At 44.7% G+C, this 27,208-nt stretch overlaps 1 protein-coding gene across 1 annotated transcript in view; it reads left to right on the plus strand.

The window, feature by feature from the left end:
- Nucleotides 1-27,208, plus strand: part of CCNYL1 (cyclin Y like 1) — a 271,003-nt gene that overhangs the window by 178,053 nt on the left and 65,742 nt on the right. Inside the window, exon 8 of the mRNA XM_030209142.1 lies at nt 2,177-2,343. Coding sequence (XP_030065002.1) covers nt 2,177-2,343 — 167 coding nt within the window. The remainder of the gene's footprint in view (nt 1-2,176; nt 2,344-27,208) is intronic.

Below are 27,208 nucleotides of genomic sequence, written 5' to 3' on the forward strand. Positions count from 1 at the left end.
GCTACTTGAACCATATAGGCTTCCTGCTTCTCTTGTTTTTGTTTACTTTCTTCACAAAAAGATCAGTCGCCATATTTATAGCAGCCATTAGCTTGGACCACTGTTTTTCCACATCTCCTTCTCCAGGTATTTCCCCATTTTATCAAAATCAGTACGTCTGAAATCCAGTACTTTGTTTGAGTTTTGTGTGTCTGCACTGTGCCTTCTCCCTTATTTCAAACCATATGGTGTGATGATCACTATTACATTGGTGGGCATGCACCCAGATATTAGAAACACTACCCCCATTTGTGAGCACCAGATCCAGCATCGACCCTTCCCTCGTGGGTTCCGTCACCATTTGTCTCAGCAAGGCACTTTGACAGGCATCCACAATCTCCCTACTTCTTTCCGATTCCGCAGACGGGACATTCCAATCCACATCTGACAAATTGAAATCTCCCAACAGTAGCACCTCCCCTTTCATGCCAATCTTTTGAATATCTTCTATCAGATCCTTGTCTAACTTCTCCGTTTGTGCAGGAGGTCTGTAGATAACCCCCGTGTGGATGCAGGTTCTGTCTTCTCTTTCCAGGACGATCCTTAAAGTCTTCCTTTCCTCAGGTTCCCCACATTTCAGCTGCTCTGATATTGTCTCTCACAGAGCCACTCCTCCACCTCTTTGGCCCTCTCTATCTTCCTAAAAAGATTAAATCCCAGTACGGTCACATCCCATTCATGGGAATCGTTGAACCGCATCTCCGTAATAGCAACAATATCCATGTTTTCTTCAAACATCAGGGCTTGCAGGTCTTGAACCTTTTTACTTAGACTACGAGCATTTGTGCACATAGCTTTCCATGTGCTTAGTGAGTTTAGGTGGTTTACTATATTAACATGACCTTTCCCTCTGCCATCATGTTTATTCTGGGGGTGACTTTCTGAAATCTGTTCTTTGCTTTTGTCACCCCCATCCTCTAGTTTAAATGCCTAGAAACATACTGTCTGAATTTCTCCCCAAGGATCCTTTTTCCCCATCACAGAAAGATGTAGCCCATCATTACAGTACAGCCTGTTATTTTGTCACATATTACCCCATGCTCCTCTGTATCTAAAACCTTCTTTACACCAAGACTCAAGCCACTTATTGAATTCCTCTGTTTTGCATAGTCTTTCCTCTCCCCTCCCCCATGTAGGAATTACTTCAGAAAAAAACACAATCCGAACCAAAGATTTCAGTCTCTCCCCAGGCTTCTGGAACGCTATCTGTGCTGTAAACTTGCTATTTTTGGCCAGGTCATTTGTCCCCAGATGAATTACATCAGCATTTGAAGCCTTGCTCTCTTCTCGGATCACTTTCAGTATTTGGTCTGTACGTCTTGTAGTTGAACATCCTGGAAGACATTTCACTAGGTTGGAACCCCTGAACTGTGTTCCTAAGTCCATTATCAGAGGAATTAAGTCTCCGAGCAGTAAGAATTTTTTGCTTTTCACCAGTCTGTCATCATTTGGGGGATGTTTCTTGGGTTGTGCTACTTTCATTGCCTCTGGTTCCTCCACAGTACTTCTTTTTTCACCATCATAATGATGCAATGCTGCAAACGAATTTGACAGGGGCAAAGCTTGGGAGGGTGAGTGTTTCTGTGTTACAGATCTTAGTCTGCCAGAGCCTACTGTGACCCATCTATTCCTCTGATGATTCATTCTCTGAGGCAGTGGTGGTGGTAAATTAGCAGGAAATGAGTAATCCTGGATGCTTCTTTAATTGTATCTAATTCCTTCTTGAGTTTGTTGATCTCTCCTTTCAAGGCTGACATTTGGAGACAGATAGGGCAAGCTCTTAGGATTAAAGCAGAACATGTATTGCACTGAATGAAGGTCATAATGATGTGATTCACAAGTGAGAAAAGGTGAAGTATGACGGGGAGTAACAAGAATTAGGATTGACCGACTAAGTGTAATGAAGATACTTGTCCCTTGATTGCTCTGTATAAAGGGAGTTTACCTAGGGGTGGGTGGAAGAGGGTTGGATTGGGACTAGGATACATACACCTTTGCTTTTTACTTGGAGAGAATATTGGACAGTTGGTCATGTATGGTTAAATAGCTTGTGTTCTCATTCTCTGTCCCTTCTTTTTCTACACATCTAAAATTTGGAATGTGGACTAAGATCTAAAGGGATTGCTTATCTCACTAGGTTTACCTGGAAAGACTTCTGACGTATGCTGAGATTGACATCTGTCCCAGTAACTGGAAGAGAATTGTTTTGGGAGCTATACTTCTGGCTTCAAAAGTGTGGGATGATCAGGCTGTGTGGAACGTGGATTATTGCCAGATCTTGAAGGACATTACGGTTGAGGACATGTAAGTGGCAGGGTTTGTGTCGGCAAATATTTATGGTGTTTACTGCAATGCTGTGATTCCAAATGCACCCACAAAACTCTTTTAGGATGTCAGCAGTGTTTGCATGATGCCATACAACATCAGTTGTTACTTGTAACTGATATATACTCATCCATGCTAAGCGGATTATATATATACAGTGGGGGAAATAAGTATTTGATCCCTTGCTGATTTTGTAAGTTTGCCCACTGACAAAGACATGAGCAGCCCATAATTGAAGGGTAGGTTATTGGTAACAGTGAGAGATAGCACATCACAAATTAAATCCGGAAAATCACATTGTGGAAAGTATATGAATTTATTTGCATTCTGCAGAGGGAAATAAGTATTTGATCCCCCACCAACCAGTAAGAGATCTGGCCCCTACAGACCAGGTAGATGCTCCAAATCAACTCGTTACCTGCATGACAGACAGCTGTCAGCAATGGTCACCTGTATGAAAGACACCTGTCCACAGACTCAGTGAATCAGTCAGACTCTAACCTCTACAAAATGGCCAAGAGCAAGGAGCTGTCTAAGGATGTCAGGGACAAGATCATACACCTGCACAAGGCTGGAATGGGCTACAAAACCATCAGTAAGATGCTGGGCGAGAAGGAGACAACTGTTGGTGCCATAGTAAGAAAATGGAAGAAGTACAAAATGACTGTCAATCGACAAAGATCTGGGGCTCCACGCAAAATCTCACCTCGTGGGGTATCCTTGATCATGAGGAAGGTTAGAAATCAGCCTACAACTACAAGGGGGGAACTTGTCAATGATCTCAAGGCAGCTGGGACCACTGTCACTACGAAAACCATTGGTAACACATTACGACATAACGGATTGCAATCCTGCAGTGCCCGCAAGGTCCCCCTGCTCCGGAAGGCACATGTGACGGCCCGTCTGAAGTTTGCCAGTGAACACCTGGATGATGCCGAGAGTGATTGGGAGAAGGTGCTGTGGTCAGATGAGACAAAAATTGAGCTCTTTGGCATGAACTCAACTCGCCGTGTTTGGAGGAAGAGAAATGCTGCCTATGACCCAAAGAACACCGTCCCCACTGTCAAGCATGGAGGTGGAAATGTTATGTTTTGGGGGTGTTTCTCTGCTAAGGGCACAGGACTACTTCACCGCATCAATGGGAGAATGGATGGGGCCATGTACCGTACAATTCTGAGTGACAACCTCCTTCCCTCCGCCAGGGCCTTAAAATGGGTCGTGGCTGGGTCTTCCAGCACGACAATGACCCAAAACATACAGCCAAGGCAACAAAGGAGTGGCTCAGGAAGAAGCACATTAGGGTCATGGAGTGGCCTAGCCAGTCACCAGACCTTAATCCCATTGAAAACTTATGGAGGGAGCTGAAGCTGCGAGTTGCCAAGCGACAGCCCAGAACTCTTAATGATTTAGAGATGATCTGCAAAGAGGAGTGGACCAAAATTCCTCCTGACATGTGTGCAAACCTCATCATCAACTACAGAAGACGTCTGACCGCTGTGCTTGCCAACAAGGGTTTTGCCACCAAGTATTAGGTCTTGTTTGCCAGAGGGATCAAATACTTATTTCCCTCTGCAGAATGCAAATAAATTCATATACTTTCCAAAATGTGATTTTCCGGATTTAATTTGTGATGTGCTATCTCTCACTGTTACCAATAACCTACCCTTCAATTATGGGCTGCTCATGTCTTTGTCAGTGGGCAAACTTACAAAATCAGCAAGGGATCAAATACTTATTTCCCCCACTGTATATATATATATATATATATATATATATATATATATATATATTTATCTGAAGACAAGCAGGCTGATATTCTCACAAGTGAGTGACGTCACGTCGGCCCCGGAGGATTTTAAAGCAAAATCTAAAAATCTCTTTAACGGCGTTCCGTCACGCGAGCGATCGCACCGCGCATGTTGAGAGAGTGAATTTTGTTGAGTCTTCCAGAGAGTGTCTCCCGAGTCTTGCTTCTAGAAAAGATTCCACGAAGAGGTGTTATTCTTTTTCATGGAAGAGGTTTGCCGTCTGGTGTGACAGCAAGGCCCTAGATCCTGCCTCTTGTCTTTTACAGACCTTGCTTGAGTTCTTTCTACACCTGTCTGAGTCTGGTCTCAAGACCAACTCTGTCAGTGTTCATCTTCGTGCAATAAGTGCTTATCATCAACGTGTAGAAGGTCAGCCTTTAGCTGTCCACTTCATGAGAGGTTTACTTCTCCCCTTGTATGTGTCTGGGGGGGGGGGGCATTTCTGTTGGGCTCTTATGCTTCGGTCAAAGCCCCTATCAATCCTTCTCCAGTATCTTGGGGTCTCAATGTCGTTTTCATCCAGCTGCTGAAAGCTCAATTCAGGCCACTGGATTCCTGCCATCTGAAGTATTGGACCTGGATGGTCATTTTCCTTGGTGGCTGCTCCTTCAACTCATAAGGTCGGTGAGCTTCAGACTCTAGTAGCTCAAGCGCCTTACCTTACTTTTCATATTAACAGAGTAGTTCTCCGCATGCAGCCAAAGTTCTTACTGGCGGTGGTATTGGAGTACCATCTGATCCAGTCAATTGTCTTGCCAACATTCTTTCTCCCTCATCTTACAAGCCCTGGCGAAAGCAAGCTGCGCACTTTTTACGTGGAGCGGATGAGCCCCCTCAGACAGTCCGCCCAGTTGTTTATTTCTTTTAATGCCAATAGAGAGGAGTTGCTGTCGGAAACCGCACCATTTCTTCTTGGCTAGCAGACTGCATTTCCTTCGTTTTTGTCCAAGCTGGACTGACTCTAGAGGGCCATGTCATGGCTCACAAAATTAGAGCCATGTCTGAGTCGGTGGCTCATCTAAGATCAGTCACTATTGAAGAGATCTGCAAGGCTGCGGCATGGTCATCAGTCCACACATTCACATCGCACTACTGCCTTCAGCAGGATAACCGACGCGACAGTCGGTTTGGGCAGTCGGGGCTGCAGAACTTATTTGGGGTTTAGGATCCAACTCCAACCCTCCTAGGCCCATTTTTGTTCTGTTCCAGGCTACACTCATTTAGATGTTTCTTCTTTTCAGGTCAATTTTTATTCTGGCCTCGCCGTTGCGAGACTCAATTGACCACTGTTTGTTGTGTTGTGTAACCCTGGAAGCTAGGGATACCCCACTTGTGAGAATATCAGCCTGCTTGTCTTCGGAGAAAGAGTAGTTACTTACCTGTAACAGGTGTTCTCCGAGGACAGCAGGCTGCATATTCTCACAAACCCTCCCACCTCCTCTTTTGGAGTTGTCTCCTTCATCTTTTGGATTTAACTGAGGGGCGTGTCCGCACGGCGAGCGGGAAGATGTGTGCGCACATGCGCGGTGCGATCGCTCGCGTGTCGGAACACCGTTAAAGAGATTTTTAGATTTTGCTTTAAAATCCTCCGGGGCCGACGTGACGTCACCCACTTTTGAGAATATGCAGCCTGCTATCCTCGGAGAACACCTGTTACAGGTAAGTAACTTACTTTTTTTCTCTCTCTCTCTATATCTATATATATATCTATATATCTATATCTATATATCTATATCTATCTATATATATATCTATATATCTATATCTATATCTATCTCTATCTATATATATATATATAATCTACAGTTATCATGTTCTCTAAGTTCTTTTAAAGCAAATGAAATGCCACTAGCCTGGGGGGGGGGGGGGATCTGGAAACCTTAACTTTGGTCTTTGTTTGCTTCTTGAATGACACCCTAGCCTATCTGGCAGCTTTCAAGTGCAAACAATTTTTTAATTTCCCAGTTGGTGTATGGAATATAAGGGAAATGGGACTTGATATACCACCTTTCTGAGGTTTTTGCAACTACATTTTAAGTAGAGGAGTGTGGTAGCCATGTAAAAAATGTAACGAAGGAATGGATCCTAAGGAGCTTAGACGAGATTGGGTGGCAAAGCCGGTGGCGGGAGACGGAGATGGTGCTGGGCAGACTTATACGGTCTGTGCCAGAGCCGATGGTGGGAGGCGGGACTGATGGTTTGGAGGCAGGGATAGTGCTGGGCAGACTTATACGGTTTGTGCCAGAACCGGTGGTGGGAGGCGGAGATAGAGCTGGGCAGACTTATACGGTCTGTGCCCGGAAAAGGACAGGTACAAATCAAGGTAAGGTATACACAAAAAGTAGCACATGTGAGTTTATCTTGTTGGGCAGACTGGATGGACCGCGCAGGTCTTTTTGTGCCGTCATCTACTATATTACTATATTGGAGAAACAGGCCAGATGCTTAAGACAAGATTCAATTTACATAGACATCACATGAACAATACAGCCAGTAGGGCCCCCACCCCGGTGGGACAGCACTTCACAGAACCAGGACACTGTACCAGTGATTTCACAGTGAGAATATTGAAAGGTAACTTTAAAATCATACAAGAACATAAGACCTTTGAAGTCAGAATGATTGAATATTTTAACACCCAACAGAAAGGACTTAACAAGGATCTGGGGTTCCTAGCCCATTATAAACCATAAAGCTGTATGTCTCTGTTGATCACCCCACCCCTCACCTATCCACACCCATCCTGTTAGAATATCAGTGATATGCTTTGATGTCCCCATGCATACCTCCTACCCACCCCCATCCTCCCACCCTGTCAGACTGTCATAGTAATGCTTGAATGTTTTCACTTATACACTGTCAGCTAGCACATTTGCTTATTTCCGATCTGACGAAGAAGGGCAACCTTCGAAAGCTAATCAAGAAATGTATTAAGTTATGTCCAATAAAAGGTATCATCTTATTTTCTTTTCCATGTTTTATTTTGTTTGATTTCTATTGCAACTACATTCAAAGCGGTTTACATATATTCAGGTACTTATTTTGTACCATTTTGTACTTATTTTGTACATTAAATTTTAACTTCCAGACCCTCGACCATTCTTATAAGGTTCAGAGATCCCTTCCCATCGTTAAGTGACTTGCCCAGAGTCACAAGGAGCTGCAGTGGGAATCAAACTCAGTTCCCCAGGATCAAAGTCCACTGCACTAACCACTAGGCTAGTCCTCCACTCATTTAGACCTTTCTTTCTTAATGTGGCAAGCAGAAAGAGCACAGTGGGCCTCCAAGAGCAGGTTGACAGCCAAACTTTATTGAAAGACCTAACATGAGTTAAGATAAACAAATTGCATTTAGACACAGAAAATAATGACATTTAACATTTAAATTAAAAACATATAAGTATAAATCTGAATAAGACAGCATCTTGAAAAAGCTATGCTAGACGTCAAAATAATTAGCAGATAATGGTGAATATTATAAAAATAAAATATAAAATTACCATCAATGTCAATAGTGCAGTCGAGATAATATTGACTGGTAATGCCACACATGTAGAGGTAAGAGCTAAAGAACAGGAGTGATTTTCAAATTGGAAGTGGAAGCTGATTGATAAAAAATAAATGAATAATAGTATTCAAATCTTTATACCACTTAAAGGGAATGGGACTTGATATACTGCCTTTCTGTGGTTTTTGCAACTGCATTCAAAGCGGTCTACATAGTATATACAGGTACTTATTTGTACCTTGGCCAATAGAGGATTAAGTGACTTGCCCAGAGTTACAAGAGCTGCAGTTGGAATCGAACCCAGTTCCCCAGGATCAGTCTACTGCACTAACCACTAGGCTATCCTTTGAACAGGGACTGTCCTTCTATGTTAAATTGTACAGCGCTGCGTAACCCTAGTAGTGCTTTAGAAATGTTAAATAGTAGTAGTAGTAGTATTCCTCCACTTAAAAATAAAGATCAATATCAATATGCTGCTTAAAGATTGAGTGAATGAGAATTCACCTTATGAAGTGAAGAAAGTGAAACAAATATTATAGTTTAAAAAAAAACATTTTAAATATCTGAGTGCAAGTCTGAAAAATGTTAATAAAATGAGGTGAAAAATAAAGGGAGGGGGGACTAAAAGTCAGATCTTACCAATGTAGCCAATTCAATTGAAGGGGGAAAAATGTTGCCATGGCTTTCTATTGAGGCGATCTTACAATGTGTGTTAATTTAAATAAGAAGTGTGATAGGCAACTATAGTGATGGGCAAAGAATAAATACTTAAATACTATTTGTGAGTCAAGTCTTTTTTTTATTGTACACCCAGCCATTTGTTAAGAAAAATAAAGGGTCCCATTATTTTGAAACACACAATATAGATGAGTTTAACTCAACAACCAGGCTTCCTTTACGTTCTATCCCACTATTCCAGGACAAGTGGGTAGTTATGTCCATCGACCAGCAGGTGGAGATAGAAAATCCGGAACTGAGCACTATTACCTAGCCACATGCTAGCCGCCCAGTTCCTCAGTATCTTCTATCTCGAGCAGGTGGATAGACATACTTCATTTCTCTCTGTGTTCCAGTTGGTTTCTCCTGGTCTAGTTGGTGACTGCTTCCCAGTTGTCGTATCTGAGGAAATTTCGACATACCTGGTGGTGCTGGGTCCCTGTCTTGCTCCCGCCTGGAGGCTTTCTTCCCTTTATTTCCCTCATGAGCCTCTCTTGTGGCAGTGTCTGTGCAGCAACCAACAAAAAAAAAAAAAAAAAAAAAAGAGAACCACGTTTTTTCTGGCTGTATCAGAATGGCTCCTGTCCAGCAGTGTCGGTTCTGGCTGGGGAGGTGAGGAGGTTGGAGAGTTTGGGGGGTGCACACCCTGTTTCAAGATCCAGGTGGTGAGTTTGGGATCTGTTAGCGGGCCGTGGTGACGGTCGCGCAGTTACCGTGGTGCGCCTTTTTTTTCTATTAAACACTAGTGCCAAAAGTAAAAGAAAAAAGAAGAGGGAGCAAGTTAGCGGGCTTGCAGTGCGCTCTTGCGAGTCGGGCCTCTGACCAGGTGTTTTTTGGCGCGGCGGCATGTCTGTCCCCCCTGAGGTGGTGAAGCGCTGCTCCTCCTGTAGGGGTAGACGCTCCTTGGGCCGCTTCACGGTGTGCAGACCGGTGTCCCCGAGTGGAGGAAGAGATCCTGGTGGCCTTTCTCTGGGGATAAACTGGCCTGGATCAGCGCTCTGGGTCCCCGGGGGGATCTCTTGGCAACTCCTGTCTGGCGGAGGTGGGAATTTCGGCCATTTTGTCCTCCATGGTCAGGGAACGTGCTCTGCCAGTGGCAGAGAATGGGGCAGTCACAGCAGGGGGCTTATCTGATCAGGGTATGCCTTTTTCTCCTGAATTTGTCTTGTTAATGCACCAGGCACTTTTATTGAAGCAGGGGGGCACTCCTCTGCCTACTTCGGGGGTCCCGGGGGGTGCGGAGTCAGACTCAGCCGCTCCTCCCAAGAGACTTTGGTCTATCCTGTTGGACGACCCTTTGGAGGGTTGTTCACTTGTGTCTCCTGGGTCAGACGCGGAGTCTGCTTCATCGGGGGGGCCCTTCAGTCCTGGAGTTTTTAAAGGAGGGGGGCGCTCCCCTCAGGAGACGGGGATGAACCTCGGGTGCGCCGGATTTTTAAAAAAGATGAATTGAGTGCGTTGATTTCGGAGTCCTTATTGGCTCTCTCCATATCTGAACCTGGGGGGGATTCTTCAGGTTCCCAGCAGTCTGGTCCCATGCGGGGGCTTAGAGGTCCCTCTAAGGCGTTCCCGATGCATCCAGATATTCAGGATTTAATCTCTGCAGAGTGGAATACCCCCGAGGCGGGTCTGCGAGTGAGGAGAGCCATGGCCCGTCTCTACCCTTTGTTTCCGGAGGAAAGGGAGAAGTTGGGCTTTCCTAAGGTGGATTCTTTGGTGACAGCAGTCACCAAGAAGACGACCTTGCCTGTGGAAGGCGGGGTGACCTTAAAGGACCTTCAGGATAGGAAATTGGAGCAGGCCCTGAAACAGGCCTTTGAGGTGGCTTCCTTGGGCTTGCAGGCTGCGATTTGCAGTTCCTTTGTGGACCGTGCCTGTCTGCAGTGGCATCAAAGGTCAGGGTCCAGGAGTGGCTCACGGGTGGCTAGGATAGAGGCAGGTCTCGCTTATCTAACGAACGCCGTGTACGACTTGCTTAGGGCTTCGGCCAAGGGTATGTCGTTGGCAGTCTCTGCAAGGCGATAGTTGTGACTCCGGGCGTGGTCTGCGGATGTGGCGTCCAAAGCCCGGTTGGTCAAGCTGCCCTTTTGGGGGAAGTTACTGTTTGGCGAGGACATAAGTAATTTGGTGAAAGAGCTCGGAGAGTCTAGACCCCAGTGGCTGCCTGAGGACCGGCCTAGGTCGTCTGGCCGGCAGTCCGGGTTCGCTCATCCTCAGTTTCAGGACAGTTAGAAATACGGACTAGGGTGCCCGGCCTTTGGTCAACGGCCTAAGTTTTAGCCCCATCAGTCGTCCATTTGGGGGGACAGTAAGGGGACTGGCAAGTCAGGTCGGACAAGTTCTCCTGCCCGACAGTCGCAATGATGGTGCGTTGGTCAATGCGTTCAGTCCGATAGGGGGACATCTTCAGGGGTTCCAGGACGCGTGGGCCTCCATCACCTCAGGTCAGTGGGTGCTGGACATCCTGCGCGATGGTTACCGGTTAGAATTCTGCCGCCCGGTCACTCCTCTCTTCTTACAGTCTCCGTGTCGAGGTTCTGTCCGAGAGGCACAAGTCAAGTCCACTGTTCAGGCATTACTGTCTCTTCAGGCCATTGTGCCCGTGCCACTCGACGAGCGCGGACAGGGGAGGTACTCCATCTATTTCGTGGTCCCCAAGAAGGGAGGCACGGTCCAGCCCATTCTGGCCCTCGAGTGTCAACACATGCCTGCGGGTTACGCACTTTAGGATGGAAACCCTCAAGTGTGAGGATGTCATAATGCTGTTATATTGCTCCATGGTGCAACCACAACTTGAGTGTTGTGTTCAATTCTGGTCGCCGCATCTCAAGAAAGATATAGCAGAATTGGAAAAGGTGCAGCGAAGGGCGACTAAAATGATAGCGGGGATGGGACGACTTCCCTATGAAGAAAGACTAAGGAGGCTAGGGCTTTTCAGCTTGGAGAAGAGACAACTGAGGGGAGACATGATAGAGGTATATGAAATAATGAGTGGAGTGGAACAGGTGGATGTGAAGCGTCTGTTCACGCTTTCTAAAAATACTAGGATTAGGGGGCATGCGATGAAACTACAGTGTAGTAAATTTAAAACAAATTGGAGAAAAGTTTTCTTCACCCAACGCATAATTAAACTCTGGAATTCGTTGCTGGAGAACGTGGTGAAGGCGGTTAGCTTGACAAGAGTTTAAAAAGGGGTTAGACGGTTTCCTAAAGGACAAGTCCATAAACCACCACTAAATGGACTTGGGAAAAATCCACAATTCCAGAAATAACATGTATAGAATGTTTGTACGTTTGGGAAGCTTGCCAGGTGCCTTTGGCCTGGATTGGCCGCTGTCGTGGACAGGATGCTGGGCTCGATGGACCCTTGGTCTTTTCCCAGTGTGGCACTACTTATGTACTCACGTAGGTCCGTCATTTCCTCCATGCGGGAAGGTGAGTTTCTCACCTCTCTCAATCTCAAAGAAGCGTACCTTCATATTCCAATTTGGGGCCTCCATCAGCAGTTCCTTCGTTTCGCGATACCGGGTCAGCATTTCCAGTTTCGGGCCCTCCCATTTGGCCTTTCTATGGCCCCACAGACCTTCTCCAAAGTGATGGTAGTGGTGGCAGCCTTCCTCCGGAAGCAGGGTGTGTGAGTGCACCCTTACCTGGACGACTGGCTAATTCGTGCGTCGTTCTACCAGGACAACTTGGAAGCAACTTCCACGGTTGTCAGGCTGCTTCAGTCCTTGGGATGGGTGATCAGTTTCAAGAAGAGCTGCCTGATCCCCTCTCACGTCTGGCATACTTAGGTGTTCTATTCGATACCCAGCGGGCTCGGGTCTTTCTGACCGACCCACAACGGGTGAAGCTGGTGAGGCAAGTACGTTCCCTTCTGTTGGCCGCCAGGCCACGGGTTTGGGACTATGTCCAGCTTCTAAGGTCCATGACAGCGGCCATGGAGGAAGTCCCTTGGGCGCGAGCTCACATACGTCCGGCCTGTCGGGCTGGGGGGCCCATTTCAGGGGCTACTTAACTCAGGGTACGTGGTCACCGCAGGAGTCCCGCTGGACCATCAGTGTTCTGGAGCTTCGGGCGGTGCGGCGAGCTCTGAAGTCGTTTCTCCCATTCCTGAAGGGGACGGCAGTCCAAGTCTTCTTTGACAATGCGACGACTGTAGCTTATATCAACAGGCAGGGGGGGACCTGCAGCAGCAGTCTGGCCATGGAATCTGGTCTCTTGATGGTGGAGCAGCACCAGTCTTACCTCTCAGCCGCACACTTTGCCGGGGTCCTCAACGTAGAAGCCGACTTTCTCAGTTGTCATGTTTTGGATCCCGACGAGTGGGAGCTGTCTGCCGCGATGTTCCAACTAGTGGTGCAGCGTTGGGGCCTTCCTTGCATGGACCTGATGGCCACGAAGGACAATGCCAAGGTTCCACAGTTCTTCAGTTGTTGCAGGGAGCAGGATTCGTTAGGTCTGGATGCCCTACTTCAACCGTGGCCGGTAGAGGGAGCCCTGTATGTCTTTCCTCCTTGGCTGATGTTGGGCCGTCTGCTGAGGAGAGTAGCGACTCATCGCGGCAGAGTGATTTTGGTGGCTCCGGACTGGCGCAGGCGTCCTTGGTATGCTGACCTCATCAGTCTTCTGGACGGCCAGCCGCTGCGGCTTCCGCAGGAGAGGGATCTTCTCCGGCAGGGACCGGTAGCCATGGAAGATCCCTCCCACTTTGGTCTTACGGCCTGGCCCTTGTGAGGTCTCGTTTGAAGGAAGAAGGGCTATCCTGCTTCGGTTATTAACTATCCTGCTTCAGGCTCACAAGCAGTCTACTTCGGCCTATGCCCGTGTCTGGCGTATATTTGAAGATTGGTGCGCGGAAAGGGGTTTGGATCCCTTTAATGCTTTGGTGGGCAGCATCCTTGATTTTCTGCAGCAGGGGGTGCACAAGGGCTTAGCGATGGGGTCCTTGAAGGTCCAGGTGGCAGCTGGCCTGCTTCCGGAGGCGCTTGCGCAATTCTTCACTAGCGGCTCACCCGGATGTGGTCCATTTTCTGAAAGGAATGGGCCGTCTTCGACCGCCCTTCTGGGCTCCCTGCCCTGATTGGGATCTCAATCTGGTGCTTGGAGCGCTTCAGCATCCTCCCTTTGAGCCTCTTCGTCAGGCTTCCCTGAAGGATCTTACTCTGAAGGCGGTATTTTTGGTGGCTGTCGCTTCGGCCCATCGTGTTTTTGAGCTCCAGGCGCGCTCTTGCAAGGGACCCATTTCTCCGTTTTTTGCAGGGGAGGGTGTCTCTACGAACAGTGCCATCTTTTCTGCCCAAGGTGGTCTTGGAATTTCATCTTAATCAGTCAGGAAGTATCTGCGGTTTCGGCTGGGAATCCAGTACTTTCAGTTCTGTGTGCTGCCTTTTGGCTTGGCGTCTGCGCCCAGAGTCATTACCAAGTGCCTGGCAGTTGTTGCAGCGTCTCTACGCAGACTGGGGGTGCATGTGTTCCCTTATCTGGTGAAGAGCACCTCCCACAACGGGGCATTACAGTCCATGCGGATGACTATTCAAGTGCTGGAGCTACTAGGGTTTGTCATCAATTACCCAAAGTCCCATCTCAACCCAGTTCAAAAATTGGAATTCATTGGGGCTCTGTTGTGCACGAAGACAAAGCTATCTTCCCGAGCCAAGAGCGGACAACCTTCTGTCTCTAGTCTCCAAGGTTCAAGTGTCTCAGCAGATCACAGCTCGGCAGATGTTGAGACTTCTGGGGCACATGGCCTCCACAGTTATGTAACTCCCATGGCACGTCTTCACATGAGATCGGCTCAGTGGACCCTAGCTTCCCAGTGGTTTCAAGCTTCAGGGATTCTAGAGGATGTGATCCAGCTGTCCATCGACTTTCGGAATTCACTTCAGTGGTGGACAATTCGATCCAATCTGGTTTTGGGGCGCCCATTCCAAATTCCTCAGCCACAAAAAGTGCTGATGACGGATGCATCCCTCTCGGGTTGGGAGCGCATGTAGATGGGCTTCACACTCAAGGAGCTTGGTCCCTTCAGGAAAAGCATCTTCAGATCAACCTCCTGGAGTTGCGAGTGATCTGGAACGCTCTAAAGGCTTTCAGAGATCGGTTATCCAACCAAATTATTCTGATTCAAACAGACAATCAGGTTGCGATGTACTACACAAACAAGCAAGGGGGCACCGGATCGCACCCTCTGTGTCAGGAAGCTGTGCAGATGTGGCTTTGGGTTCATCAACTCGGCATGTTTCTCCAAGCCGTATATCTAGCCGGCGTAAACAACAGTCTGGCCGACAGGTTGAGCAGGATAATGCAACCTCACGAGTGGTCACTGAGCATGGCTGTCACCAGAAAGATCTTCTGAGTGTGGGGCACCCCCTCGGAAGATCTTTTTGCCACTCAATTCAATCACAAGGTCCCTCAGTTCTGTTCTAGACTACAGGCCCACGGCAGGCTAGCGTCAGATGCCTTTCTCCTTCATTGGGGAACAGGCCTTCTGTACGCGTATTCTCCCATACCTCTGGTGGGGAAGACTTTGCTGAAACTCAAGCAAGACCGCGGAGCCATGTTTCTGATTGTGCCTTTCTAGCCGCGTCAGATCTGGTTCCCTCTTCTTCTGGAGTTGTCTTCCGAAGAACCGTGGAGATTGGAGTGTTTTCCAACCCTCATTACTCAGAACGAGGGGGCGCTTTTACATCCCAGCCTCCAGTCTCTAGCTCTCACGGCCTGGATGTTGAGAGCTTAGAATTTGCCTCCTTGGGTCTTTCTGAGGGTGTCTCCTGAGTCTTGCTTGCTTCCAGGAAAGATTCCACTAAACGGTGTTATTCCTTTAAATGGAAGAGGTTTGCCGTCTGGTGTGACAGCAGAGCCCTAGATCCCTTTTCTTGTCCTACACAGACCTTGCTTGAATACCTTCTGCACTTATCAGAGTCTGGTCTTAAGACCAACTCAGTAAGGGTTCACCTTAGTGCAATTAGTGCTTATCATCAACGTGTAGAGGGTCAGCCTATCTCTGGACATCCTTTAGTTGTTCGCTTCATGCAAGGTTTGCTGAAGTATTTGATCTGGAAGGTCATTTTTTTTTGGTGGCTGTTACTTCAGCTCGTAGGGTCAGTGAGCTCCAGGCTCTGGTAGTTCATGCTCCTTATCTTAAATTTCATCATAACAGAGTAGTCCTCCGAACGCACCCTAAGTTCTTGCCAAAGGTGGTGTCGGAATTTCATCTGAACCAGTCAATTGTCTTGCCAACATTTTTCCCCGTCCTCATACAAGTCCTGGCGAAAGCAAGCTGCACACTTTGGACTGCAAAAGAGCATTGGCCTTTTACGTGGAGCGGTCAAGCCCCCACAGACAGTCCGCCCAGTTGTTTATTTCTTTTAGTCCCAACAAGAGGGGAGTTGCTGTTGGGAAACGCACCATCTCCAATTGGCTAGCAGATTGCATTTCCTTCACTTATGCCCAAGCTGGGCTGGCTTTAGAGGGCCATGTCATGGCTCATAATGTTAGAGCCATGGCTGTAAAAACAACAAAAGGGTCCAAAATCTCTCGCAAAAAAACAAGAAAACAACAAAACAAGCGGAAAATGTCCAGAAGGACCAGACTGAAGCCACAGATGTTGGAAACCAGAATAATTTATTACGACCCAACACGGTCCATATTTCGGCCGAAAAAGGCCTTCTTCAGGGGTCTAAAACAAAAATATAACATATATAATAAAAACATGGAAACACGTATCATATATAACAGTGGCATTTAAAATAAAATTTTGTATTAAAAGTGTACATATAAAATGCATATATGTAATCGCAACCCATTTATATAATGAACCAAAGATATATAAAAACTTAAAAAATATAACATTTAAAGTAACAAATTAAATATACATCATGGAGGCAGAAAGGCTAATGGAAACGGTAGTCTTGTAATGGCCATGCATATTATACATACAAAAGGTAAAATATATGAGATTTAAGAGTGCAATAAATTACTAAAAATCTATGTAAGGATACAAACAGCAAGGTTAAAAATAAGTGTAAAAATAAGTTATAGAGACACCAACATTTGCATAAGTGTTATTCAATATTTGTCATACCTTCAGATTGGCTTATACTGGTATTCCTCCAAAAGGATCTCACAAAAGTGAGACAATCTGGACAAAAATAAATGCAAAAATATGAGTCAAAAATGTATTGATAAATATAGGAAAGTACTAAACAGATGGCAGACTATATAGTGTAAAAATGTATATAGCAAAAAATATATATCATATAAAAATATATAAATATCTATCGCAGGTGCTTTAAAATATAGCCTTTAAAAATACATTCAAGAGAATGTGTATATATATGGCCCTCTGAAATCTATTTAAATTGAAATGAAACCTACAGATATAAACGTTTACCGCCGAACTGGATGAAAATATAAAATAAAAAAATAAAAATAAGAAAATAATGAAATATCTGTAACAAAATAGCGGATTTGATCCATATATATATGCACAATTGACTAATATATAAGTGCTCTCAGATAGAATTATGTGAAAAATTAGTCATACCGCTAATACTATTCAAATAGCAGTCGACTTGCCAGTGACAAAAAGCGCTGTTATTTTAGTCAATGAGTGACATACACGATGTGTACGAGATAAAATATTGGTTGAGAGCTTTGATGTTCAAAAGAAAATAGGATGACGTCTCAAACCGTCTCAATCAATTGGTGACGTATGTCAAATTGAAATTCAGTCCCGAATATAATTAAAATGAACCATATATTAAGGACGGTTGAAAAACTAGTTGTAACACAAGAGCTTGTAAATTTGGTGTGCTTGTTAAAAAAATATATATAACCGAACTGTTTTATTAAAAACCGGGTGGGACTGAGCTGTTCAATATAATATTGAAAAATACTTGTCACATATAGTTTGATGTGCTATAAACAAATGTTGAATTGAAAATAGAAAGTATATATAGGGTTTTAGAATATCCGGCTAAATAGAGACCTGGATAAAATGAAATAAAAGCCTGCGGATATGTGCTTCTAAGCTAAATGGATAAAAACGCTATCATAGTGAGAACTAGGCTATCGAGAACAAAATGAACAAATTCTGTCCGCGCACAAATGCATCAATGTATGCAGAACTGTATTAACGAAATATAAAAATGGGACAAATTGAGAACTTACCGCTAATGCTGTCCGAATAGACTTGCTAGTGCTGTCTGAATAGACTTGCTGGTATGCAAAAAGCCGGCAGTAGCGAAACAGCTGTTATTTATAGGAAATGCACTGACGTCACTTAGTGGCGTGAGTCCTGTATGGCAGCCTATAGTGACTTGGAATCCCAATATTCAAAAGAAAATAAGATGATGTTTCAAACTGTCTCAGTCAATTAGTGACATGTGCAAGATAAAACGTGCAGACAAACCATATATCTAAAAGCCAATAATAGAGGTAGTAATGACATGGGATCCTATTTGTCAATAGTACAGAGAGTGATCTGTACGATATCCCAAACCAGAACAACTGTAAACCATTACAAAAAATAATTCCTCTATTTCATTATTAATGAAAATAAAAATGTAAGAAACTTTATATTAAAATGACTTGTGGAACTGTTGGTGATAAAAAGAAAAAACAATAATAAAAATATGATGGAATGAAAAAATAGTAAAAAGTGATAATAAGAATATTAATGAATAATAAAAGAATATTAATGAATGATGAAAATGTGTATATATATAATTGAAAAGAAGGAAAGAGAAAAGAAGCCAGATCCAAGAAAATCCATGTATATCCAATCGATAGTAAACAGATACTCTTATATAGATGTACATTACAAAAAATGTATAAGTTCTAATTCCTTATTTAAACCATTCGGAATTACTGGCTGTGTCAGTGGCTCATCTGAGGTCAGCCACTATTGAAGAGATGTGCAAGGCTGCGACGTGGTCATCAGTCCACACATTCACATCTCACTACTGCCTTCAGCAGGACAGCCAATGCGACAGTCGGTTTGGGCAGTCGGTGCTGCAGAATCTGTTTGGGGTTTAGAATCCAACTCCAACCCTCCTAGGCCCATTTTTATTCTGTTCCAGGCTGCACTCTCAGATGTTTCTTGTTTCAGGTCAATCTTTGTTATGCCCTTGCCGTTGCGAAGTCCAATTGACCAATGTTTGTTGTTTTGAGTGAGCCTGGGGGCTAGGGATACCCCACATATGAGAATATCAGCCTGCTTGTCCTGAAGAAAGCGAAGTTTCTTACCTGAAGCAGGTATTCTCCGAGGACAGCAGGCTGGATATTCTCACAAACCCTCCCTCCCTCCCCTTTGGAGTTGATTTCTTTTCATCTATTGGATTCAACTGAGGAGCGTGACCGCGCGACGGGTGGGAAATCGTGTTCGCGCATGCTCAGTACCGGCGCCTCGCGCAGTAGAACGCTCCAGAAGAGACTTCTGTGATTTTTTTTTACTAAAATTCTCCGGGGGCCGACGTGACGTCACCCACATGTGAGAACATCCAGCCTGCTGTCCTCGGAGAATACCTGCTTCAGGTAAGAAACTTCGCTTTATCAGGTAAGACCAAACTTCTCCTTTCCAGATTGTCAGGGGTAGTTAAAGTTACATCTGGAAATTTTTCCAGTTTCATAAAGAACATTTAGGCTATCCCAGCATCTGGACCGATTCATATGTTAAATTACTTCTGCATTAGAACAAGTCTGATACAGACTGCATGTAACAAATATGTAGCATGATAAATATTCTTTGCAAATCATGAGAATTTGCAATCAAACATGGGTTTTTTTGCTAGAAGATCCAATATGGATTCCATGAGGAAAGTGGATCTGGTGCTTACCAATGGGAGGGAAAGTGTGTCTAATGTCCAAGTGAGTGCCCATCTGGGCAGTAGTGATCATCAGTTTGGTTTGATATAACAGCTAAAATGGAATGCAGCCACACAACTAAGTCTTGGATTTCAAACATAATGATTTTACTAAAATAAGGGAATACCTGAAGAAAGAGTTGGGAAAAAGAGATGTGGAAAAACAGTGGTTCAAGCTGGAAGGAGTTATAAAAATGGCAACAGGCCTTTTCGTAAGGACAGTAAATAAAAGAAAAAGGCAACAGTCTCCAAGTGACTGAGCAAATAAAGGCCAAAGAGGGTAGTAGACATGAAATACAGAAGAACCCAAGAAGAGGAACATAGAAAAGAATACTGGATGAAACTGAAGGATGTGAAGAGCAGTATACATCTAGGGAAAACACAAGCATAAGAACAAATAGCTAGAAACATAGAGAGGGGTAACAAGACTTCTTTTCCAGATATATTCGTGAAAAGAGGAAGACTGAAAATGGAATTGAGACTTCTGGGAACTTCTGTGTGGAGAGTGAGGGAAAAGCATGATTGCTAAGTACTTTTTGTTCTGTGTTCACAGAAGAAAATTTGGAAGAAGGACCATGGTGAACTGACAAATCTACATATGAGAATAGAGTAGATATTGCACTGTTCATGGAAGTAAGTGTTTAAGCAACTTGAAAAACTGAAGGTGGACAAAACCATGGTCTGGAGGGGAGGGAGCTGAGGAAGGTTCTGGCAGATCCTTTTAAAGATTTGTTTAATCTTTGGGGACAGGAGAGGTTTCACAGAGTTGGAGAAGAGCGGATGTGGTCCCTCTTTACAAAAGTGGTGATAGAAGAGAATTGGAGAAACTACAGCCTGGTAATCCTCACTTTAGAGATTGGAAAAGTAATGGAAGTGCTGCTGAAAGAAAAGAGTGAATTTTCTGGAATCCAATGGGTTAAAAGATCTGAGGTAACATTTGGATCAAGGACACATGCTTGATGTAGTTTTACTTTGATTTCAGCAAAGCCTTTGACACAGTTTTATCATAGGAGTCAAATAAACTTGACAGGTTGAAGTTAGGACCCAAAGTTGTGAACTGGATTAGACACTGATTGACTGATATGCCAGAGTGGTGATTAATGGAATTAACTCAGAGGAAAGAAAGGTGAGTAGTGGAGTGCCTTGAATGTTGGTGCTGGGGCCATTGCTATTTAGTGTTTGTGAGTGATACTGCTGAAGGATTAGAAGGTAGTTTTCCTTTTTGTAGATACCAATATTTGCAGAAGAATGGAAAAGTGTGAGGAAGTGGATCTGCAAAAGCTAGAAGAATGGTATAATGTTTGGCAGTTTGTTTAATGTGCAGAAATGCAATGTGATGCACTTGAACTGCTAGGGAAATGTATGTGTTTGGGGACTGAAAGGCTGATAATCATCGACAGGGAGAGGGACCTTTGGGTGATGATGTCTGTTTTGTTGCCTTGAGCTCCTCAGTGTAACAAGGTGGTGGCCGTTGCCAGAAGGGTGCTAGGCTTCATAGAGAGGCATAACCAACAGAAGAAAGGTGGGTGTTGATGCTGCTGAACAAGTTATTGGTGAGACCCCACTTACTCAGTTTTTTGGAAGCCGTATCTTATTAAGGACATAGACACTTCAGACTGTTCAGAGGAAAGTGACAAAAATGGTATGGAGTTTGTGCCAAAAGATGTATGAGAAGACTGAAAGAACTGAATATTTATACCCTAGAGCAGGGGTAGGCAACCTCAGTCCTCAAGGGCTGTATCCCTAGTAAGGTTTTCAGGATTGGCCTGATGAATATGCATAAGTTTTATTTTTACACAATGGAGGCAGTGCATGCATATTCATTGGGGAAATCCGGAAAACCCGACTGGGTTGTGGCCCTCAGACTGAGGTTGCTCACCTTTACCCTAGAGTAAAGAGGGGATAGGAGAGAGATGATACAGATGTTTTAATACTTGAAAGGTATTAATATACAAACAGAGATAGGGAAATGGTAAAACTAGGACATGAATTGAGATTGCAGGGTGGTAGGCTTAAGAGTAAAAGTTCAAACAAAAGGAGTGGAAAGCACCAGGACAAAGTCCAACATAAACCAAAAAATCATTTTATTTCTTTAAAACCAATGGAAGTAATCACAATATGGTTTTCACATGCAGTATACAGGATGTACTTGACAAAAAGTCCCAATACAGGCCTTGTTTCGGCACATATGCCTTCATCAGGGGACCTGACCTGTCAGACTAACACCAGCCTCTAAACTGCAAGCTGCTAGTATCTGTTGAGTACAAGCTCACAATGTGCTAATCTGAAACTCACAATACAATACATCCTCTTCCTCAAGAGCTGATGGAGCAAGTCACACTTCCTGTTTATAAAGCTCCTTGTAGTACTCCAGAAAGTGTTATGTAATCTCCCTATCTGAATACAGCAATTTATCCCCCTCCCTTTTAATTTTTTGAATATTGTAAGAACCACAGCGGGCTTAAAAAAAAAAAAAGGCTAACAGTGTTCCTGATTTATTACCAAACTCAGAGTTTCTCCTTCAAATTCCGCCTTTGAAACTCCACTTCTGCAACTTAAAAGTTGGCGGAGATCATAGCGAGTTTGCTGCAATACCATCAAGAACTTAGGGTCGTGTGAAATCTTTCCTTTTGCATTTAGAGAAGCAACATATTCTCTCATCTGTAAAGAATGTTATCTCCATTTCTTTTTTCACACCCCCCAACTTATCAAGCACCCCCCCCCCCCCCCCCTTACCACTACTTTGAGGACATCCCAAAGGATCCCCTCACTGACTTCCCCTGTATCATTGGAGGCTAAGTATTGATGAATAGTGTTTCGAACATCTTCAGACCTTCATATTTCCAAACAAGGATTCGTTTAAATGCCAGTATCTCCCACCCCTTTTCCTCCCCACCCCCAAAGCCCAGAAAAGGAAACCCACACAGGGTCTTGATCTCATATCTGACTAAGTTCAATGCGTACATCTTTCACCCATCATGAATACATGTGTAAGTGTCGTTTGCATATGAATAAAAGTTGTAATTCTTTTGTGACCCATTTAAGTCTCCAGCTGTCCATTGTCTTTAGTTGTCTGCATATCTGGGTTTAAAAAGGGTTTGGACAAGTTCCTGGAGGAAAAGTCTATAGTTTGCACATGGAGAAGCAACTGATTGCCCCAGGATTGGTAGCATGGAATGTTGTGTTTTTCTTCACTTTTGTTCTAGACCTCTTTCTGACTCCTACACTAAAAGTAGTCGGTTCATATAACAGGTCTTGTATAGTTTCTCCAACCTCCATTATCAGCCAATCACAAGGAGGTCTGCTATGGGGTGGCATTAAGAGTTGTAATTGAACTTCTACTTTCTGTCTTCTCGGATCTAAGTATGTTTCCAGATAATGCCTATTAAAAATCAGTCTAAGTGTCTCCAAACACTGAGTGTATGTGATCTGCTTTGTAGGCTAAATGTAAGGTAAAGAGAAGATAAATTCCATACGAATAAAGACAGAGATAGATCTAGATAAATAGGTATAGTTTATTTCTTACCCCAAAGACAAGTCTTCAAGTTGATAAAAATACAGACATCAGACTTCTATCAGGAACAATCAGCAGAGAGATTCTGAGTACAACCGACCAGCGCTTCGCCCTCTGAGAAGACTCTCCTCTAAGGCACAATTTTCCCTCTTTTATACACAACCTCCCCATAGAAATCAATGGTGGGAAACCTAGCTCTCAATTCCTGAGATGATACGTTCTCACGCGCTCTTATCAGTATGTTTTGGGAACAAGTTCTTTTCTGAGACACCTGTTCCCTGTTGCAATAGTTTTCACATACTTTTCACACCATCTTAAGAACTCTGTAATAGGCTCCATTTTGTTCATCTTAAGAACTATGTAATAGGCTCCATTTTGTTCATCTGAGCCATCCTTTTTGTTTTTGTTTTCCCCATTACAGGAGCTGTATTTGAATTAAAAATTGTACCAATTTGTGGCAGGACTCATTATTCAGAACCGCTTTTTACTGATTCTCAAATATTAAATCATGTACTTGTTATTTGGCCTAGTCAGTACTTCTTCAGTTATTTTAGGCTTCATAGCTTTGGCCTTCACTATTCCAGTGGTAGATCCAAAGCCAGGCCATATATTAACAGTTGCTACTAATTGGGTTTCTGCCAGGTACTTGTGACCTGGCTTGGCCACTGTTTGAAAACAGGATACTGGGCTGGATGGACCATTGGTCTGACCCAGTATGGTTACTCTTATGTTCTTATGTCTTATCAATTCAAATAGGGCTTTCCTATGTATTTTACTATATTCTTCTTCCCCTTTAGAGTGATCCATGTGAGCATCTGGGACCACATTAAAATCTCCCCCTAATATTATTTCACCTTTCACACACATTCCCCCAAATTTTGTTGTAAGTCCCCTAAAAATGTCGCCTGTCCTGAATTATGACATATACATGGTATAACCCACAGACAGCCATACATCAACCTTCATGATCCTTATATGTATCTTGGATGTCAAATACAAATCCCCTCCAAAAAAGAATTGCTATTACCCCTGTTCACTGGCCACTCCGATTCTGATGAACTAAGATCTCCTCATAATCCCTGTGTTTCAGTAAGTGAGCACCCCTTGATCACAGGTGGGTTTAAAAAAACAATCCACTTAAGTCTTTCCCAACTACTTCATTTACCTGCACTAAGACCATTGACATTCAAAGAACCCACTACTACTATATCCTTCCTCCCTTGTGATATTATACCTTACTTTGTTCCCCGACCCCCTTGTAATGGTGCAGACTACAGTCTCTTCCCCAATCTATTCCCTTCTCAGTACCCATCCTCCCCTCCCCCCCAACTTTAATTCAGTAACCGCTGATCACTTCCCCCTCGGATCAGCGTCCCTGCTAAGAAAGCGGTGCCGCATCAGAAAGGCTAGCAAAAAATACTGTCCTGATCCCTCATCCCTAATTGTATACATAGCAAGCCATATCAAGAGCAAATATGCTTCCCGAATGTTTGTATTAAGATCTGTTGCCAGTTGGGTAGGACCTATAGCTTGCCTCTCCTTCATAATAGCGGCGATGTTACCAGATCCCAAAAGAATAAACTGTAAAATATCTCAAATTAAATCTTTAACCCTGACAACTAGGTAAACAACCAGATTATACTAAAAAAAAAAAAAAAAAAATACTAGTAAATGTGACTACACCATCCTTTTAAGAAAAAAGTGCTCAGCTAACCGAGTGTTTTTTCCGCAGTTTCCAGCTACCTTTCTGCCAAGCAGAGTCATGCTTTGGTTTGGGTGATGCCGGAAGCTGTTGGGGTTGTGGTGGAATATTACAGCCCAATTCTTTGAGCCACTCAGGCTTCTTCCACTGTTTTGAGATGACTCTACTTTCCTGTCACCATGATCCACAGCACAAACAGAAATAGCCATCAGTATTTTTAACCTCCAGTGCATATAAAACGAGTGACATTCTAGAATGAACGCCTTTTCAATAGTGCGATCCAAGCCAAGTCTTGAAATATTGTCACTTTTTAAGTCTTTCCATATAACTTCCTTTAACTGCTGTGCTTTATTCAGTACTTTCCCTTTTGTGATGTAATCTGCAAAACAGGCCACAATATCGTGAGGGGCTCCCTCACACAATTGACCCAGGCCTTGATGAGCTAGTATAATCTTAGTTACAGCATGCAAACTCTAGGTCTGCCTATATAAGACAGTAGTGCAGATTTCTTTGACTACTGTCCCGCAGTCCTTATAGACATACAATTCAGGAAATACCCTTCAATCTTAACATACATCTGTGGGACCTATTTTCAAGGTCTTCAGCCTTGTCCCACAAATCATGAAGTGTGCCTGCTTTTTTAAAGTCATCTTGAATGGTCTGAAACTCATCCTATTGTGAGCTCACCTGATTTTTCTATGCATGTTCTCAGTTCACTCAACTCTGATTTCATTTTGGCTAGCGCTGCCTGCACATTTATTTATTTGTAGCATTTGTATCCCACATTTTCCCACCAATTTGCAGGCTCAATGTGGCTTACATTTGCCGTAATGGCGGATGCCATTTCCGGGTAACAGAATTACAAATGGTATTGCGTTAAGGTGCATACATACATGGTAACATACATGGTACAGATCATGGTGTGTGTGTATGTGTGTGTGTATATATATATATATATATATATATATATATATATATATATATATACACACACACACCATGTGCATATATACATGGTAGAGAAGAATGCATTTTGGTATTGCATGAAGGTTCCTGAATGATACATTGGATAGAAGCATACATTAGGTCATTGACTATGGAGAGACCATGATCGACATAAGGATAGAAGTGATAGTACTTGTTCATGAGTATCAAAGAGGTTAATCAGTCACGTGATAAGATTTCAATTTTGTCTAGTTCGTATATAGGCTTATTATTTAATGTTTAAGATGGTTGTTTATGATATGCCTTCTTGAACAGATCTGTTTTCAGTAGTCTTCAGAAGATGGTTGGTCTTGCGTTGTTTTTATGGTCTTCGGTAGTGCATTCCATAATTGTGTGCAAATGTATGAGAAACTGGTCGCGTATGTGGATTTATATTTCTCCGAGGACAAGCAGGCTGCTTGTTCTCACTGATGGGTGACGTCCTCGGCAGCCCCTCCAATCGGAATCTTCCTAGCAAAGTCCTTTGCTAGCTCTCGCGCGCCCGCGCGCACCGCGCATGCGCGGCCGTCTTCCCGCCCGAAACCGGCTCGAGCCGGCCAGTCTTCTTTCGTCCGCACTCGGTACGGCTGTGTTTTTTGCCGTGTTGAGCCCCGGAGAGTCGACCTCGCGCGTCCGTTATCTAATCGACGTGTTTTTTCTTCGGAAAAGTTCTTTTCGTTCGGAAAGTGCTCCGGAAACCCCCTTGGGTTTCGTTTGCCCCTTCCCGTATTTCCAGTTTTTGCCCCGGTAAGTTTTCTTTCGTTGTCGGGGTAGGCCTCTTTTCGGCCTCGGTCGAGATTTTTCTCCCTTAAAGTTTTGGTGCTCCAAATTCGTCATTTCGGATTTTGACTTCGCCGGCGTGATTTTTCCGCCCATGACATCGAAGCCTTCCAGCGGCTTCAAGAAGTGCACCCAGTGCGCCCGGGTAATCTCGCTCACTGATAGGCACTCTTCGTGTCTTCAGTGTCTGGGGGCCGAGCACCGTCCCCAGAACTGTAGTCTGTGTTCCCTCTTACAAAGGTGGACTCAAGTAGCGAGATTGGCCCAGTGGAACGTTTTGTTCTCGGGCTCTTCGTCGGCATCGGCACTGGGGTCATCGTGTGCATCGACATCATCAGCGTCCAGACCTTCTTCCTTGGCTGCCAGTGCATCGAGTGCATCGAGGCATCGGCCCTCTGCATCGGCGCCGAGACATCGGATAGCTGCATCGACGTCGGTGGTACCGGGACCTCGTCTCCTGATGTCGTCGGACGGTGGTGCATCGAGTGGAGTACAGGTGAGGGCTGTCCATTCCCCTGCTGGTGGCGGTGAGCCCTCGGGTGGGTCTCCTCCTACCCTGAGGGCTCCTGCGGTACAGCCCCCCCGAGACCGACCTCCTTCGGCCTCGGCCCCGAGGAAGCGACGGCTGGATTCTACGTCCTCCTCGTCGGTGCCGGGGAGCTCCGGTGACATGCTTCGGAAGAAGTCGAAGAAGCATCGACACCGGTCCCCTCCCCGCGTCGGCACCGAGAGCTCTGGGTCGCCGAGGGAGTCGGCACCCAGCAGGCATCGGCACCGAGAGGACCGCTCACCCTCTGTTCAGGAGGTGTCGATGCGCTCCACTCTGGACAGCCCGGAACAGCCTCCACGCCCGGAACAGGTTCTGACGTCGACGCCTGCATCGACCTCCATGCCTTTCTCTGCAGCCGCTCTGAACGAGAGCCTCCGGGCCGTTCTCCCAGAGATTCTGGGAGAGCTGTTGCG

This window comes from Microcaecilia unicolor, chromosome 7, assembly GCF_901765095.1.
Source record: "Microcaecilia unicolor chromosome 7, aMicUni1.1, whole genome shotgun sequence".
Classification (NCBI taxonomy): Eukaryota; Metazoa; Chordata; class Amphibia; order Gymnophiona; family Siphonopidae; genus Microcaecilia; species Microcaecilia unicolor.